This window comes from Brachionichthys hirsutus, chromosome 15 (assembly GCF_040956055.1).
Source record: "Brachionichthys hirsutus isolate HB-005 chromosome 15, CSIRO-AGI_Bhir_v1, whole genome shotgun sequence".
Taxonomy (NCBI): domain Eukaryota; kingdom Metazoa; phylum Chordata; class Actinopteri; order Lophiiformes; family Brachionichthyidae; genus Brachionichthys; species Brachionichthys hirsutus.
Window position 1 is genome coordinate 4,651,769 of NC_090911.1, and position 19,556 is coordinate 4,671,324.

A 19,556-nucleotide genomic window follows, 5' to 3' on the forward strand; every position below is an offset into this window, starting at 1 on the left:
CACCAAAATAGTTGTTTGTTTGATTTGCTTTCATTCCAGCCAGCGCGAAGTCATATTCGTACCGGTGACCTTCTCTACCAATGATTCCTGAGAGGAGCATGCAAATGAGCTCCTTTAGCCAATCACTAAGTTCCCTGCAGTTGTGAGCCCAGTCTAATAATTTCCCCCAGGAGTTGAAGAATTGTGGATGAATCATCACTCTTTCCTTTCCCTCTACTTTTGTGCTCCTGAAAAAACATTTCTCACTAAATAGAATATCCTTTTCCAACTTAAGCTTTAAGGTTGTTTATTTTGAACAAAATAGCAAATATATCCTTCTGGTAGTAATTGTGATTCAAGTCTTGCCTTCTCTTGAATGCTTTGGACAAGTAATAAAGAGAGATAAACAGCGCCTGGGACAGGTGCGTCGTATCAGGGATTTAGCTGTTTTTATTTTTAGCTGCAGACCTTCAGGGGTTCTTTAAAATGTGATGGTATTAAGGCTGTGTCCCTGTGGTGTCCTGTGGCACCGTCACTCACTATCATCCAACACTGATTTCATGGTCTTTTCTGTTCACTGCGTTCAACAGTGAGTGAGCAAGCAAAAACATGGAAATGCATAAACATAGAACCAGTCAAATTTAAGAGGTAAGTTAACCTCTTTCCCGAATAGAACAAGTAAGTATGGAAAACATTTGATATTCATTATTTTTATCGATTAATACAAATTATCCAATCACAGTGATTAGGTGGCCAAGCAGGAGAACACTGCCTGCCTAAACCTCTTGAAATCATTTCTAATGTTAACAGACTGTGATTTTCTCCCTCTTAATTCATGATCAGGACGGCTGTCAAAGGCTTAATGGCAATTTACAAAAGTGGTAAGCCGATATTACATCTTTATTGAGAGAGAAGGTTTCATTTTCATGCAGCATAAAAAGCTGTTTGGAGGATGAATGAATAAATGATTGAATTAAATTCTACATATGAGCAAACATGGTGGCACAGTGGGTAGCGCTGTTGCCTCACAGCAAGAAGGTCCTGGATTTTATCACAATTTTGTCACAACCTGCCGTTTATAAAATGGGATGTATAATTTATAATACATTCCATGGACTCTATTTTTCCTTTCTGTAGCAGATTATTTCAAGAATATAGTGTCTCACTTTCACAGTAAAACTTCTGCCACACCCAAAACAAAAAGCCAAACAGTCTGTCAGTGGCAAACCGGTTTGAGCGTTGATTTCACAACTCGACTGTCTCTATTAAACTGAGCAGTTCAGAGGTCATACCAGAGACTGCCATCGCCCCTCTTTGATCCCTTAACCCTTTTTTCTTTGAGGAGGGGAGCATTCACTCATCCCTAAATTTGTTTCAGGACAGGGAACAGTTGGAGCGTTTAGCTTCCTGTCAACCCTGTGCCCTTGACTCTGTTCTGAACTGGCCCTGCCCAGAACATCATCACTGCTCCACTGCATACCAAGACACCAAGATGACATGCAACATGTCCCCTGACTATAGGAGAGGGGGAAGTCATCATGTATTCTTTCATTGGCCTGCCACATCTTTTGTCTGCTGGCTTTTTTAATTTCCCTGTCCCTTGTTTTCTATCAGCTGATGGTGCATAATATTGATGCCATGTTTGAGCATATGGAGGTTAGGTGTTCCTTATGATGTGATGGCCATGACAGCTCGAGATATGTCATCAACACTCCCTGGGATCTGTGACAGGTTGATTCTTAGAGGGTTGTACATACAAAGACATCTGAATTATGCATAGAGATAAGGAGCAAAGTGATGGGCTTTGTGGTTGACTTGACAGAGCACTATTTAATAGATTACCACTTTAATGAATGCTGTTACTGTCTCATATTGAGCGTATGCATAAATGGTTCATTCATTTTCTGTGTATTCTCCACTTTGGAATATTTGTGGAATATGTATTCATATTTTCTCAGCACAAGTAATAATTGCAAGTTTCATTTTGGTGCTTTAAAGTCAACTTACACGTGCATTAAAGTAACTTTCACTGATACTCATAAATTGTACAGTTCTTATATAGTAGTAAACAACCAGCGGAACAAAGCTACCTTCAATCAGCAGAATATTTACAGCAAATGAACCTCACCTGAAGTAAAGACTGCTGTCCTTCATGTCAAAAGAAAGTACTAGATTTAACATTCATAAAGTATAACAAGCAGTACCACTACACAACATTGTAAAGGCCCCATATATGTGTTTTACATTTGAGTGATCATCTGTAAGATAAATTGATAGGAGATTATACATTGGGATCTGTCTGTTCTTGTCTTGTCTTGTCCAGGAAATCTTGCTCGATTATGTTTAGGCTTTTGTCTTGTCTGTGTTTCTCCCACTTGGCTGTGTTTGGATTGATGCTTCCTTTAGATTTACAAGTGAAACTAAAAAAGAAAAGAAAATATTTTGTGTATACTTTAATATTGTAAAATGCAATTTTGTAATGTTGGATTTTAGGGGCTTTGTGTGTCATACGATATGGGGGGTTCACACAACTATAACATAATGTTAAATACTCTGTTTAGGAGATACACAACAACTGGAGTAAAAGTACAAGCATCAACATATATCGGCCTCCCCAAAGTAACCAGATCGAACTGGAATCATGTATGCCTCACTCACTCCTGTATCTCCTCATTTACAAACTTTACAAAAGAGAATACATCTTTATTTCTTTTGATTTTTTTCCCTTTAAGTTTGAAACTCGAAAACACGGTGAAAATAATTATTTTGCTGTTGACTTGCATGCCAAGACATATTTGTTAAGTGCCTGGTGCTACAGTTATGCACATACATGTTTAATCAGTGAATCACCATGTTTCTCTCGCATCTTCGTAAACGTTAGTTACACGAACTAGTTATTTAATAATGGGGTGTCTGTAAATATCAACCAGACAAAGGTTTTTGGACAGTGACAGTATTTCAAAGCTTTCAGTTATGAGTTATAAAACAACATTGATTTAGGTTCTTTGAAATTGGTTCTCCCTATCTCAGTTCGAGGCGTCCATCTAAGCTTCTCTCAAAAAAAGGAGAGGGTAGAGCCATAAAGGTTCAGAGTGTAACTTTCAAAGTAAAAGAAAATCCTTTCACTATTAACATTCAGCAGCCTTTTATGCTCGACAAGCTTAGTGGGATTCAAGTAATTTATACAGTAGCTGACTTACTCAAAAGCAATTTAAAGGTCTGGCGCTTTGATGGCGAATCCCCCCGCCTGAAGATGCTGTTCATAATGTTTGCCAGATTGATAACTGTCTATCCGTTCAGACGTTATTCATATAATTCTTTAGAAGCTTTGACCTCCAGCATTTGCTATGATGCTGTGTGACGATGACAGGTGTTGTTGTTGTTGCTGTTGTTGTGTTGAAAGGTCACATTCACAGGGGTTTGCATGTAATATCAAAAGATAATGTGCTCTGTGGTGTATCTAGGAAGCAGAGTCCGCCAATTTCATAGTTCATATTGAGTTGTTAGCAGGTGCCTTTTGGAGAGCAAACTGTGACCTACCTCCTCCTGTTTCCCATTTTAATGCTAAATTAGCTGCAACTCTCTACTTAACACACAGACGTGAGGTCAACATTGTGTCGCCTTGCATTGCTTCAGATTGTTTTTTTATTTGTATTTTTTAAAGAAGACCAAGAGTTCCAAAGCAGAATTGTGTTTAAATTGATTTTTTTATTAATATTTTATCATATAAATAATGACGGGAGTGAAAGACAGCAGGCTTCCACTAGTGAGATGACTGCTGCGACTTGCCTCTCCTTAGGAAACTCAGCCATCAGACCATATCGATCTTCGAGAAAGAGCAAAACAGAGGGAGTGAGGCAGGGATGACAGTACAGAGGGGAATAATTTATTTTTTCCAAAAACAGCTGCTGTGTTTTTATCATGCTCAGTGAAAGGGCGACATTTCAGTAATGCATTATTCCTCACTTTGGCATTTCAAATTAATAAAGGCCTCTAATAACCATGCAGATTGAAAAGATATAGGGAAGGTAGACACACAAAGAGCTAATGCGCTATACATTGCAGCAATTTTGCTCTTCTTATCTCCTTTTTTCTTTCTTTCATTTTCTCAATTTCATCCCAGTTCCTATCAGTTTCTGAGCAATGACTCCTGCATCTCATTTAAAAGACTGAGGGCTCATTTTGTGTACTCTGATTTTCTTCTAAATGAAATGGGCAGGCATTTGTGTTCTTTAAATATTACGTAAAGAAGGATTACATCGTTTTTACTCCATGCAGAAGTTCTTTTTAAACAGTGGTTCATCTTAAGCCTTTGAGTAATCTATTAGATAAGATACAATTTGTTAATTTATTTTCATTTATTTTTTTCATTCTAAAAATAGACAGAACAGTTTACCTCTGTTTATACCTCAAACGTAAACCAACCTAACCAAATTGCCTCCTAACTCCAGATTCATATTTAATACAAAGAATGAGAGTGAATGTAAATTATAATGTGTATCTCATGGAAATCAAATCAAGACCCCAAATGGTTAATGTGAGGGTGCAGAGACAATGAGAAAGTCAGAACTGGAAAGATAATTAATACAAGGGGGTGTAAATTAAAGCATATGTGTATAAATACAGCCAGCGGAGTACAAATTATTGTTTATTACACCAGCCAAAATGTGAATAGTAATAATAGAAGTAATTATTCTGTCAGTAAATATTTGGATGTGACTCTTCTGGAAGCTTGTGAATGATGGCCACCTATCATCAACAGTACCACAGAGGTATTGGACATGACAATCAGACATGCAGGCAGCGGTTCATCCAGTGGCTGCTTAAGAATACAGAGGGAGAGAATTAGACATACATTGATTAAAGAAATGTTAAAGCTTTTTATTGAATCCTCACATCAGAGGGAATCTAACCCGTCTCACGTCCAATGCTGAGATGCACATATACAAACACATTAATTCATTCATCTTCTTGAAGATGAGCCAATCTGTAATTTCCTTGTCTTTAGCTCCTTATCCGGGTCATGGGTTTAATGACATCTAACATCTGACATCGGGCAAGAGGCTGGGTATACCCTGGACAAGTCGCCAGTTTGTCACACATAGACAATTATCCACCCATGCACACATTTACACCTACGGTTAAATTAGTTTGGCCAGTTAATCTAAGTTGCATGTTTATGGAGGGGGGAGGAAGCCGGGAACATGCAGAAAACCCACACAGACACGGGGAGAACATAGAAAGGCCCCAGGTGGAATTGAACTAGGTACCTCCTTGGTGAGAGGCAACAGTGCTATCCACTGTGCCACCATGCCCACACAACTGATGTAGATTCCATAATCACAAGCAAATCCATGCACACCAAAAAACCACAACCAAACCCTCACCCGCAATAATGTGGGTGAAATGTATCCCGGTGGGAACCTACCGCATTGGAAAGATAATGAGGCCAGGTGTTAATTAATGTGGAGTGTGTTTCCCTCCTCTCCCTTTGCCCTGTGAATCCTAATCAAGGCTGTGGTGCTGGATCGTGGTGTGGTGGATTTGCCAAGCAGTGTACTTCAAAAGACAGGATTGGCTGAGCTGCAGTCGTCAATAGGACTACTCTGGCTAGGGCTAAATTCCAAGGGGTGGAGTCTTTGGCATGCGGCAAATCGAAACACGAGCCCCAAAAGAAGTGTGTATGATCAAACGTATGGGCCGTTAGCAAGTTGCAGCCTCGACACCATCTGAAAAGTTGTTTACTGCACCACCTGTGTGATGTTATGTTTCATGCATGATGCTAAAATCATGCATGCCTTCAATGAATTGCTCAACACAATCTAGATAGTTTTAGATTATTGTAAGTGTCTTTCCCCCATCATTTCAAGCAGCATTTAGTTTCCTTTCATGAAATCCAAGAACAAGAACTACCAAGAACAGGGTTGTCTTTGTGTGCCATGACGGAAGAGAGCACAGTTACATGTCCCCTAACCTACGTGTGTCTGGTATGTCCACAGGCACCCTTAAAAACCACAATTAACAGACATAGATTCCTTTATAGAACATCAGACAACAGTTTCAAATTTATAAATACATTTTTTTGAAAAAAATATTTGCGGCTATGTGGTTTTCCCTTCTCTGAGAAGCTGTTAGAGCTGAATGTATTCAATGATTCACAAAGAAATTGAGCCATATTTCTATGTTCGAGAAATTATTTGGACATAAGGTCAAGGTTAACCTTTAACCTTTCTAAGTATTGATGCACTCTTCAGAATCAGAGATCTGTCTGAACTTAAATAGACTTTAAGGTCACAATTTCTTTATAGGCAGTCCTTTGCATGTCCTGATCATCGAGCTGTGATGTGAGACAGTGTTTTTAATGGGTTTTTTTAATTCACAATATTGAGTTAACACTCCGACCACAAATATGAAATGATCACAGGTCAGGTGAGCAATCCTCCTGTCCTTCATTTCTCGGAAGGTCAAAAGAATGAAACGCTTGGCTCTGTGAGATACTGCATGCTCCAACTACAGGTCATTAAAGCTCTATTGAGTTTCTGCCAAAGCTCCGACTCTCCCAATATCTCACCATGGTTCATCTCAGCTGTCTCTTCCGTCAGGGCTTATATTGAGCTCTGAAAGGATCAACACTCTCAGTGTTCGTCGCACACTTCAACATCTCCTCTTCAATGAAAGTAAACCTCAATCTTCTCTGAAATCATCTATTTGGGCCTATCCTCTATTGAAGAGATTGTGTGTTTTGTTGAGAAATTATTGTTGTGTCTGATGGGCATTTAATGATCTCTCATGTGCCTCTTTTGCTCAAAGCATTCCATCTTTTCTTGGCCTGGATCAACTCCCTGAATACTGCATCGCAGGCGAGTGATATTGCCAAGCTGTCATTTGTCAATTTCTCCTGCTCTGCGTGCTTCATGAGTGAGACTGGGCATCCAGAGGTTTGACGGATAGGGTTTGGACCGGCGACAGGTCTGCATGTGACATACGACAGGCTAGGAGGTGTAACGTCGAGCCAGGTGTTGGGCTGATTAAACCGGCAACACCTCAGGCCCAGGGGGAGAGACAGAGCCGCGACCAGAGCTCCTGTTTAAAGAGTCCAGAGAAGCAACACAGCCCAAAGATTCAGTAGTATTACTGGTTTTCTTCCAGTATGTTTCATATTATATTTTTATTTCCAAGGTTAATTGTCATTAAGCCTCAGATTCAAAATTAGATTCTGGTTTATTCAAATTTGCCAAACAATCAAGCAAACCTAACAAAGGAGATTTTTTTATTATTATTTTTTTTACTTGTGAATTGTGTTCCAGGTATCAATTTCATGGGTCTTTTATTACCAACATGTCAATTGTCTGCTTGTGCCGATTTCCCTCTCGATCTTACTCATAAAAATGATGTCGTAGTAGTGTTTTAGGATGAGAATATAGCATCAAAAACCATATGTACTGATTAAGAAAAAAATATTTGTACTAAACAATTACAGAAATGTATTGAAATCCTAGTTCTAAACTAGAAGCTATCCCACGGCCCTCCAGTCCTTGTCTACATTCTAACATGACACATATGCGCCCTCAGGATGTGAAAATAACAAAATAATTGATTCTTCTCTTTATCCTGATCTACTAAATTTTTAGCATCCTTACTATTCAACAATCAATCATCAAAATATGTTCAGAACTTTTAGCATCACTGTCGAAATTCACTCCAAGCTTGTAATGGGATCTTCCCTAACATATTATTAACATTTCCAAATGGTCTGAATACAATGTGCAATTTGTGTAATTCTGCTAAAGACAAATCGATGCCAGTACAATTAATTATTAGTTACAGAATTGTATTTAGTGCATTGAAGTCATATAATATTCTTTGATTCACTCATGATTTCATTCTATGTGAATGTTTGACAGCTAACTAATAGAAAGCGTTTTATAATTGCCATGATTGCACTCTGCCTGTGACATATGACTAAGCTGCTGTGCAAGGGTTATGTGAGATATGATCTATTTACAGCAGACAAATCGTGCTCAAAATAAATGTCATGCAGGCTTGTTTCAAAATTGATTGTGCAATATTTGTTATAATTGTAAGGAGGGACTCAGTCAGGCAAAATCCAGACAAATTGCTTAAGAATTTATTTAGCAAAACTGTCTGAAACTGATTTCCAGATAAACCAAAAAAATGGGCAGTAGCATTTGAGCTGAAATCTCGTAATGGTGGAACAGAAAGCTGGCCTCCGGTGAGTTCAAGTTCTGATCCGAGCTTCAAGTCCAGGAAACTGTCAGCTGAACTGATTGGTTAGATTGCTTGCACCCATCTTTCAGCAGGAGCTGTCACTGGCCAGAGAATTTATCTGCTGAGCCACATCTTGTGTCAAAAAAACACATCAACAGGTAGTGCTTTGTCAGTTTCAGAGGCCATATTTCACCCGTTTAAACATCGGCTTCACATCGCATCACCGGTGGGTGTGTGCGTGTTTGTGCGTGAATGTGTCTTTTTAATGCTTGTGTGGATTTCCTTGTATAATGAGTGCATTTTCACAATTTTTACATCATTTGTGTGCACGGAGGCACCAATTGCTTGTCCTTCGAACACATCTGCATAGCTATGATTAACGTAGCAGAAATGTATTCTATGCTGCATTGTTTCTTGTTCTCTGATTTGTTGATTCTCATAAAATAATCTTCAGTTAACTACTCAACCCAACTGTGAAATGACGTCTAAATATCCACTCGCCCGAGCTCCTTCATGATCTGATGATATGTTTCCTTTATATGACAGTGAGTGACGTTCACATTCCCATCTCACCACCGTCTCGCTCTTCCTTGTTTCCAAGTCTGGAACGAGGTAACACTCTGATATGGGATTGACCTTATAGGCTGCAGAGATCAGGACATCATTAGCGATGACGAGCAGCAGACTTGCCGCTCCGACCTCCTGCATTAAGCCGCCGCCCTCGGACGGATCATATAGCGCTGACAGAAACCAGCTGGGCTCAGTTACACAGCAGCCTTGCTGGCAACACAGACATCAGCAAAACCAATAACAATAACAGACGAACCATTAGAGGCCCTTTCAGTTCTGCATGCAATCTCATTGATTGTAGATGAAATACTTTCTCACTACTGGGATATGAGCTTAAGATCCTTTAAACATATATACGGTAATAAAAACCTTTTTGAAAAGGGACTCAACTTGCGCATATTCCGCTGAGACCAATAGTCCATTGTTTTACAAATCTTCACACTCCACACTGTATATGAGACAACTATGCCAAAATATAGTTGCGTATAGCTGAAGTGTCAGTATTACACTCTTATAGTATTATAGTCTATTTGCAGAGAACCTGCATGTGCCTGTGTTCTTAAATTTGTATTATTTTTGCTGTACTGGGGCCTGAACATCAGTCTTTGGTTAGAGGGTCAACAGCTCCCAGCACACACAGTAGGCTAAAAATCATTGCTCCATTTCTGTCTCTCTCCTTTGCCCTGTCATTCATGTAACGAGCTGCAAGCGTGCACGAGGTTTCGATATTAACACAAACACAGCGACTTGGCATCTTCTTGCAGACCGGTGTGGATGTGCGTGCCTGTTAATTTCTGCTTTAGAATGTATCCACCATGAAACAATCAGAATCCCCATTTATTTGATGCATGCTTTGCTGCAAAGACACGCCCACTCTTCATTCAGCGTTAATCTAACAGTTGCCCGTTTGGAACTGGGGAGGATGGGCAAGCCTTTACCTATTGTAAATGAAAACAAATTCATTTATATATCCATCGCATTATTTTGATCCATTGTAAAATGTATTGGTTTCTTCTTTTGGTAACTGTAGAATTAATTATAAAGAAGAGTACAAAGAAAGATTATCACAGTGGTTTATTTTCCTGAAGACATCATTATGATGCTTAGAATAAAGGTTTTCTCGTAACAAGTAAACTGGACTTGATGCATTAAGTTCTGGGAGTGTCTGTTTGAGACGTGCATAAAAACAATGTGCATAGTATTATATGTATTTCAATATGTGTAGTAATTCAACAAAATAATATCCAACTGCAAGAGTCAACATGTTAAATCATAGTTAAAAATGACGCAACAAATAATGCTTAACCAGGAAAGCGCTGTGGAGAAATGATGCTTTGAGCTTCTGTTGGTCGATTTCTCATTTTTGCACAAAACTCAATCCAAGTCTCTGTTGACTATTTCCCTCCCCCACAGCCATGATCACAGATAAAGGGGGGCTTATTGTTTCCCAATAACCCCCCAGCACTGTGCCAAAGCCCAGGGTCGTAAATGACCACAGAAGGTATTGATCTTCACAATGCACTGTATTTTTTTGTTAAATAACCACCACAGGAAATCCAATGAAAGGTTCTGACCTTTCTCTGAATCCCTATCATTCTGCCTTTGATAGGCAGCATGAAACCATTACAGCATGCTGGTGATTACTGGGAGACAGTAAATATGTCACTTCATGTAATATCGGATATGTGCCTTTGCATTATTGAGTGTTATTAATAATGGCAGGCCTTTCATATGTGAGCTGCTGCCATGACTATGATCACCACTTCGCTGAAGGCTTAAGGTCCAGGCGGATGGTTAGGGAATGATTATAGATTACATTTATGGCTGTTTTCCACTAGTCTCTTAGCATTTTCTTCTGCTGGTTCCTCCTGTTTACTCTGCTTCTCACTGCTCCGCTGGGAAATTGTTTTTCTCATTAGACATGGACACTGCGGTCTGAGTTCTTTAAATCATTGGTGAATATGGCTCTCATTTCATAAGACGCCTGCAAGGCAGCCTCCGCCCCCGCTCCTCCCTCAAAAACCAATCAATCACAACAAATGAAACAAATCTAAGTGAGAACGTGTGCTCTTATCAACAGGGAAATCGTTCAGTTTCTTATTCCGTCTCCCTCCCTTGGTCTTTGTATGAGATCCAGGTCATGAGGTTTTAAACACACCTCTGTGGCTGTGCAAGCTCAGGGAGGAAATATAACGAGCACTCATTGTTGACACTCGAACAATTTATCATCCGTGTGACCAAGCCATTGCAGCTGTCTTCCCTGTTACTGCTTTACTGTCACTTTCATAGCTCTCATTCTCTGTGCTTCTTCCTTTCAGGCCACAGGGCAGCCTTTCAAGCTCCATGTGGTATCTGCATTAGTACGTGAGGATGCATGAGCAGGAGGGGAGACTACATTTTAAGGACTAAGAAATAATTTTTAAAAAAATCACACATTGTAAAAAAAAAAAGGTCCTTTGTTACCAACTCGCATTGCCTCCCACTCTCTCTTATTTTCTCGCCCTCTCAAATGGCAATGCAACCCTTATTACCCTCCTGATGGGATCATACAATACTCTTTTTAGTCTGTTGAGCAAGTTTCTTAAGATATCTTAAAAACACAGAAGTCAGACGTGCATATGCTTGTGATGATAAAGCACCAAATCAAGTGTTTCTATGGATGAGTTGAATTTAGGCTCCTTACTCTTGAAGACAAAAAAAAAACAGCAATGGGTCTTTGGTCTAAAAATAATGGCATCTGCTTATCAGTATTCCTGCCAGCGATCTACAAAGTGACAGTCTATGCCGTATCCACTGCACCGCCACAGAGATAAGCCAGTAGTGCTGGAGATAGCACTGTGCTCACCTTTAGAGCATTCTGCGTGTAGAGTGTCAGATGGTTGCTGATTATCGAACTGCTTTACAGTTGATCTGAATCTCATCTGCACTTAACCTCATTGTTCTTGGAGCAGAGGTGAGAGGAATGTCAATTGCTGTGTGTGTGTCTTTTGCGCTCTGGCTCTGCTTCAGCACTGTCTCTATTTGCCATTCACATTGACACTCAAGGATATATCTGCCGCACAGACAAGTAAACACATCCAGAGCTCGCTAGCCCCCCCTCACGAACAAACAAACGCATCAAGAGCTCATCTGTCTCCCCACAAACACGTAAAACATCCAGACGCATGCATGTCTACAGTACATAGCTGGCACACACCCATGAAAAATGCATGTCCCTTTGCGTCCTTCGTAAGAAACACTCATCAGGATTCCGCCCCATGTCAGCTGAAAAGCCACACAAGAATATCAATTACGCCGAGAATTTGGGTGAACAGTGTGTGCAGGAAAGGCACTGAGCGAGTACGGGATCCCCAATCTCATCCTAATGAGAGGGTCGCCATATCCTGCGTTGCGAGGGTCAACATTGCTGGCCGCAGGTTATAAAATACATGTTGGTCTGAATGTGATGGAAATGGTTTTGCGTGCGGCTGCAGAATCTTGATGGAATGGGAAGCCGGTAAAGCACAAGAAAAACAAATAACCTTTCAAGGCAAAGAGGACGGACAGGCGACCCGAGAGATGCTTCATGGTTTTTAATTGCAAGGGTTGAAGCAAAGTGCTTTCTAACGTGTGCCATTTCAGAATTTCATTTTTCTCTGAGCTAAATATTCAAATGGAACCTTGTTGTCATTTTGGATACTTAACTTTTATTCCTTTCCTCAAACCACCAAACATTACCCTGACATTTTACACACTTTTTCCCAATCACGAAGCTAAATGCCTTGGCTTTTGTATCAAAGGTTTCCCCCCATTATTCTGACTGGATTGAATAAGCATTTACGAATTAGTTTGCTGTAGAGTTACTTTTCCTCAGTGAGTGAGGAGAGGTGATGGAAGGAGAAGAATAAGGAGCCAACAGAACAAAAAAAGTAATTAAATGCAACTTGTCAGCAAATTGATAACATGATTAATTTTATGACACACTCTGGCGTTCATTCATTTTCTAATCCGCTTTGTCTGTTACCGGGTCGCAGATCTTGCTGGAGCCTATCCCAGCAGTCAATGGGAGAGAGGCAGGGTACACCCTGGACTGGCCGCCAATTCATTGTAGGGCCACAGACAGACAATCATTCACACACACGAGTCGGATTTGAACCTGTGACCTCCTATTTGTGAGGCAACAGAGATACTACCGTGCCGCCCACTCAGTCAGGATAATTACTTACATTTTACATTTGTTTGATGATGACTTCTCGTCTGGTCTTCTCTTTTGTGAATTTCTTGAATACTGTCTTGATACTCTCAGGATTTTTCTTATTACAGTATAATCTTCATGTACTTAAAAAAATGGATTGGGGAATACATAACGGACACAACTCTGCAAAATATGAAAATTTATGTTCATATGTAATTGTATTTACTCTATTTACACACACACAGAGATCCTTAAATCAAATAGAGATGATATAATACACATTCTTATATCAATGCATCTTTTCTAACATGTCTTTCTTTATGGCTTTATAGGAGAATCCTTACATGTGCAATAATGAATGTGATGCCAACACCGAGGAACTGGCTCATCCTCCAGGATTGATGTTTGACTTTGAAGGTCGCAACCCAACAACATTTTGGCAATCCACCTCATGGAAGAAATACCCAAAGCCCCTCCAGGTTAACATTACACTGTCGTGGAACAAAACCATTGAACTGACTGACGACATCATACTAACCTTTGAGTCCGGTCGACCGGAGCAGATGGTCCTGGAAAAGTCCCTTGACTATGGCCGGACTTGGACGCCATACCAGTTCTATGCCACTGACTGCTTGGACGCCTTCACTATGGAACCCAAGACAGTGAATGAGCTCACCCAACGCACCCTATTGGATATCATCTGCACCGAAGATTACTCCCGAGGCTACGTGTGGAAGAACGACAAGACAGTGCGTTTTGAGATCAAGGACCGCTTTGCCCTCTTTGCTGGACCTCGGCTGCACAACATGGCCTCCCTTTATGGTCAACTGGATACCACCAAAAACCTGCGGGACTTCTTCACCATCACTGATCTGAGGATTAAGCTGCTCAAGCCAGCCACTGGAGCCACCATGGTGGATGAGAATAACCTGTCCAGATATTTCTACGCCATCTCTGACATCAAGGTGCAGGGCAGGTAAGGCTCAGTTATATTTCCTATTGGCTTTTAGTTTGAATCAAATCCATTTTTCGCTCAGGCAGTTTGAAACTATATTATATATTATATTATAATTGAACTACTCCAAAATTCTGTTTAAATGTCTGTATTTAATTTGTAATTAAATAAATGTTGTGACTGATTTCAGGGATTTTCACCAAAAACTCCACAAGTGAAATTCAAATCCATTAATTTCCATAGCTTTACAATAATATATATTTTCATACATTGTTCATTGCGGCACATCTTTCCACATCACCATCAGCTTCAAAAAATTACACAATAGCATTATGGTTTTTAAAAAGTGCCATCAACTGCCACAGTCCAGCCAGAAGGATTCTTTATTAAGGGTTTGTTTAGTTTGCATCTCTTCCCATCTTCAGTCAAGCACAATTTGCCTTCTGGTGTTTAAAGGCCTTTAGTTGTTTTAGATGCCCTATAATAAGTTAAACTCAGCCTGAAATTATGTTCCTAAAGTTAGTCTGAATGAAGAACAATAAATTGTCAGCCTCGACTTATTTCACATACACACACTTCTGCGCGCGTGTATGTAAAATAAGTTGATAAAATAAGCATGTAATAAAGTAACAATAAGTCTATAATAATTAAATAAGTCTGTTGTTTATTGGCAGCCAGTGTATAATTGTTTTTCACTGAAAAAATATTTCTTACCCAATACATGTTGAAGAATATGAGAATTTAATGGCAGATACATCCTTTAAGAGGATTTAAATGCTCTGCTCTGGCTCAAAATGAAAAAAGAACGTATGAAAGAAGACAAAGTAGTGACAAAATAAGTTATTTTTTTTACAATTTAAGTAATTACATTTTCATGCCCATACCTATACACATCCTTGGAATAAAGTCCCAAATGGCTAAGTTTAAGTCATTCAGGCCTGCAGGTCTTTATTCATCCATGACAGACAGAGCAGAGGTAATAGAAACAGCAGAGTGATGTAGCAACTTACCTTTCCAGTTTCCATTGCAGACTATTATTGGCTTAGGGCTGCATGTCAGAGCTGATGGGCAGAAGCATCCTCAACACAGCAACATAAAAGCAGAAGCAGACAATGCAGGATCCATAAAGATTCCACTATAAAAATCTAATGGGTCACAATGTATACAATCTTAATTTTCAAAATCAAATTTCATATAATATATATGTTCAATATAAAAGGCAATTCTTATTACTATCCATGCATATGTCATTAACGTGCTTGTCATTATACTATTATATACAATAATATCATCAGTGAGTCATCAGAAAGCCTCTGTGATGTTTAAAGTACAGAAACATTATTGTTTAATGATGTGTGGAAACTGCCCACATGCCTGTCATAAAGCCTCTGCAGCTGGTTTCCAAACGGGACCTCGGCTGCTTGCTGCAGTTGGTTTATATGTGGATAACTAGGTTGGTAATGACCCAATAAATGTGCCTTTGGTGGATTGAAACAGTTAGTCCCTAATTAGAAAGCAGTCAACTTCAATACAGATAAGAATCATTAGCACGCTGGTAAATTGGTATGAGACTAATCTTGTAATTAAGAGCATTTGCAGCTGATTAAATGTTTACCATGAGAGATATGTCAGTGTGGATACATACAGAACTGTCAGGTTGCCCTGTTTAATGCTGTGGAGGATCATGGTTTAATATAGAGTCTTGCAAAATCTGAACAAGCCGTTCTCTGTGATCTGTCAACACACGTTTGTCATCTTTGATCATGCTTCTTAATATTGGAATTTGCCAAGCCATTCCAGTCCTATCAGAGATATGCATTTTCTGCAGTCAGAATCACTCTCCCCATCTTTTGTAAAATATGAATTGATGAGTTCTAAATGGAAAGGCTGGTAGCAAGCACAGAATAGCATCTCCAACAGATGTCTTATTTTGCCATTCATTACAAAATGTAGTGAAAGGTCGGCTAGGGGAAATAAGCTATTTTTCACAATTTCCCGTCCTACCCCTTGGCATGAAATTCAATTTTCTACTCAAAATTTTCAGTGAGAAAGAATATAAAATAAACAGCGCTTCTGTCCAGAGGTGGATCAGTAACTCACCTGAAAGAAGGTGATGGGGTTGGATTGGGAGAGACTGATTATAGTCCCCACCAGCCTTCTGGCTATAAGCTGTGGAATGCTTACCAACCAAATGCCATCCTGTTAGAGGATTCCTAGAATACCCCACAAAGGCAGATAAACAAGTGTTAGGTCACCTGTGGATATGTTCGTGAATATTTGAGCTCTGAATGGAATGCCTGTATACAGGCATGCCTTAGCAAAGTCAAATCAGCATGATGACCACACACACACACACACACACTCACTGAAGGCCTCAAAACTATTAATGAAGGGTGCACCGATTCCAATTTTCTGGCCGATCACAAAACTTTAGAAGCCCGTACCTGCCGATACCAAATTGTGGCCGATACCGATACTTGAAATATCTGGGACTGAAAGGGCAGGTCCTGATCAAAGATAACCCCAAGATTATTGGCAGTCGTGCTGGTGGACAACACTAGAACACTAGAACAAACATTTCTGAGATGTTTTGGCCCAAGAACCAGTACCTCAGTTTTATTTAGATTTAATAACAGGAAGTTCTTGGTCATCCAGGAGTTAATGTACTTAAGGCATGTCTGAAGTCTAACGAACTGTTCGACCATGTCTGGCTCAGCTGACAGGTTTAATTGTGTGTCAAACTTGCGTAACAGGTTACCCTGCAGAGTGCAGACCTGTTTTGAGCCTCTCACCAAAAATAAAGTGCACAGCAGTATTTTGCTTTTACAAATAAAAGGAAATCACAAGGTTTGAGGTAGTTGATAAAATAACGATCTACAGGACAAACTAACAAAACAACTTAAACCACCAATATGTCCTGAGTTTTAGGCTTTCTTTCTTATAGTGCAAAAAGAAAAAATGCCTATTGCATCTATTTTTGTAAAATTGTCAATCTAAAAATAACTACAGAAAAAAGCTTCAAAAAATAGAGTATGATACAATCACAGCAAAAAAAATTTGGACCACAATCTGTGTTTACAGGCACGTTGTGTTATAAATGTATGCATTAATGTATATTTTTGAATAAATACATACATTTCACACACACATCAGTTATAAAATTGTTCTCTAAAAGCTTGCGCACTCGGTAGATGGAAATATCACACACCTTCTGTGCTTGGTCCATTTCCCTTCACACCACAAACAATCTGCTCCAGGGATTAGTGTGTGAAACGAGCTGAGACCACCCCTTTATGGCCGTCCAGGCATGCTGGCTGTTTTCACACTTGAGTGGGACCGCCAGGTTCACATATGCTAAGAGAATCATATTTTCTGATTTTGAAATCCAAATGAGTCAGGTGTGAATACTCTCCACACTTGAGGCAACACACCAACACATAAAAGACATTAAGTAAAGGCTCATAAATAGATACTTCAAGTGCCGTACTTGAAGGTAAAAAGAGGGTAGATATCTTTAATCGTCTAAGTCTTGTGTTATAAAGCTGGCTCTGTAAAGCTCAGTTGGACATTGCACTCGACGCTGAGACGGGTCACCATGTGCACTGATCCGATACGACGGTGTTAAGTAAGGAGACAAGACCAAAGATAAAGGTAGAAAGAGTTTGTTTTGCCTCTCCTGAGCCAGTGTGACGGGGTCATGCTATTGATTTCTAACGTTATTCCACATCAACAGAAACATAATCCTTGAACCATAAAGCCTCTCTCTCTCTCTCTCTCTCTCTCTCTCTCTCTCGCCATTGTTCCACACTTATTGATCAGATGCCTGCTCGTTAATTAAGACATGAGCGCTATCGGCTGGCTGCACGGTCAGATGTGCACGTCTGCGGCTCTAAAGCAGGGCCTGGGAAAGTGAGGCAGTTAATCCATAAGTGCTAATGTGCTATTTCGCTCATTTCCCTGATGTCATCCTCTCTTTTTTTCAGTCTTTTCTCCTTTTCTTTTCTTTTTCATATCCAAACAAATATAGAGATTGAGAATGTAGTTGAACATTTATATTCACATACTATAACTCTAACACAGGTTTTTTTTTTACTTAATATAAATAAGATATGATGTATTTGTGACTTTCTGTTTTCCCACAACTGCAATAATGATCATTTACATTGCCTTCTATGAACTATTGGGGTGTCTTTTGTGAACTATTCACATCATCATGCATGCCATGAGTTATTTGGACATTTTTTTTAAGCTATTTACACATCTTTGATTGAGTAGAATCCTCAGCAGGGACATTTGCTGGGTTAGTGTCATGTTAGTGATGTCACATTTTGAGATTTTGACATAGTGCTTATGGTTAAAGGTTTGCTTAAATACGTCACCTTTATTCCATATAATATAAAAACACTTCATACAGCATGACAACATTAACCTTGTTATATTTTTTCTCTCAGCTATACAGCAGTTACACTGGCTATTTTGACCAAAGACTGGCACAGATATTTCATATGAAGTGTTTTGGAACTGCATTAACTTGTGGACAAAAGGGTATAATATGGCACCTTTAAAGAAAAATAGGTGTGGGTTCCAACCCTGGAGAGATCAATTTATAAGGCTCAAAGTAGTACAAACCATCTAAAACCTTTTGAATGAAATGCAAGATCATTTTTGGTACTGGGCTGGAATCCTCCTCATTGTTCCTGAGAAAGGCTCCTCTGCCACATTGGACCTCCCATAAACTGGACAGACTGCATAAACACAAACACACACTTCCAGTCCTACAAATCCTTGGCCTCGGAATCCGTTGCTGACTTGGGAGAGTTTGAAAGTCATGTTGCAGAGTAAGTTCATGCGACCCTCAGCGTTACGGCGCCACCGCTGTGAGGTTACACCCCAATCTCTTCCAACACCTGCTCACTTATCTTCCACCAGGTGTCTGTCACATGCTGGGATGTTTTCTGCCAGTCATGTCCCAGTCTCCCGCATTTAATTAGTACTCATTGAGGCTGAGGCTTTCTTCGTGAATAATCTATGGTGAGAGAGTGCATCAACATAAACTGTCTCTGGAGGGACAACAACCACGAGTAAAGTGCCGACATGTTCTTTTTGTTATGCTTTTACACTTGCAATATATGACCCTCTATTTCACGGAGATGTTAATGAATAAATGCAGCAACGCTGAGTAACAAAGCACAGAAAGAGCCGCAAAAGACTCACTCACATGGAAGGACTGTGCATTTTACACAATGGCATGTAAAATGTTATGAGATGCAAGTGTCCCTGCATGTAGGTGCGTATTGAGATTTAGAAAAATCACAAGGATTGCACAAAATATCCCAGCATTCTACTGAACTTGTCTGTTGTGGTGTCACAAACTGTGTGTGTGTGTATGTGTGTGTGTGTGTGTCTTTTTCCTCATTACATTAAAGTATTGCTGCTTTTCTGAAAATATAATTTATTTCTGCATCCATCATTCATTCTGCAATAGACGAGTGCATGCAGTAAACAACACATGCATGGTTTTGTACTTCGAAATGTATACACACACACACACACACACACTGTAAAAGCCTTTAATTTCCATATTAATATGTCGATCCCATTGCCGTTTCCACAGTTGCTCCTTTCTTGTCTCAGAGGTTTACATCACAG

At 39.6% G+C, this 19,556-nt stretch overlaps 1 protein-coding gene across 1 annotated transcript in view; it reads left to right on the forward strand.

Moving 5' to 3' along the window:
* Nucleotides 1–19,556, forward strand: part of LOC137904644 (netrin-G1-like) — a 35,348-nt gene that overhangs the window by 981 nt on the left and 14,811 nt on the right. The window contains exon 2 of the mRNA XM_068748846.1: nt 13,285–13,928. Within this exon, the coding sequence (XP_068604947.1) occupies nt 13,285–13,928 (644 nt within the window). The remainder of the gene's footprint in view (nt 1–13,284; nt 13,929–19,556) is intronic.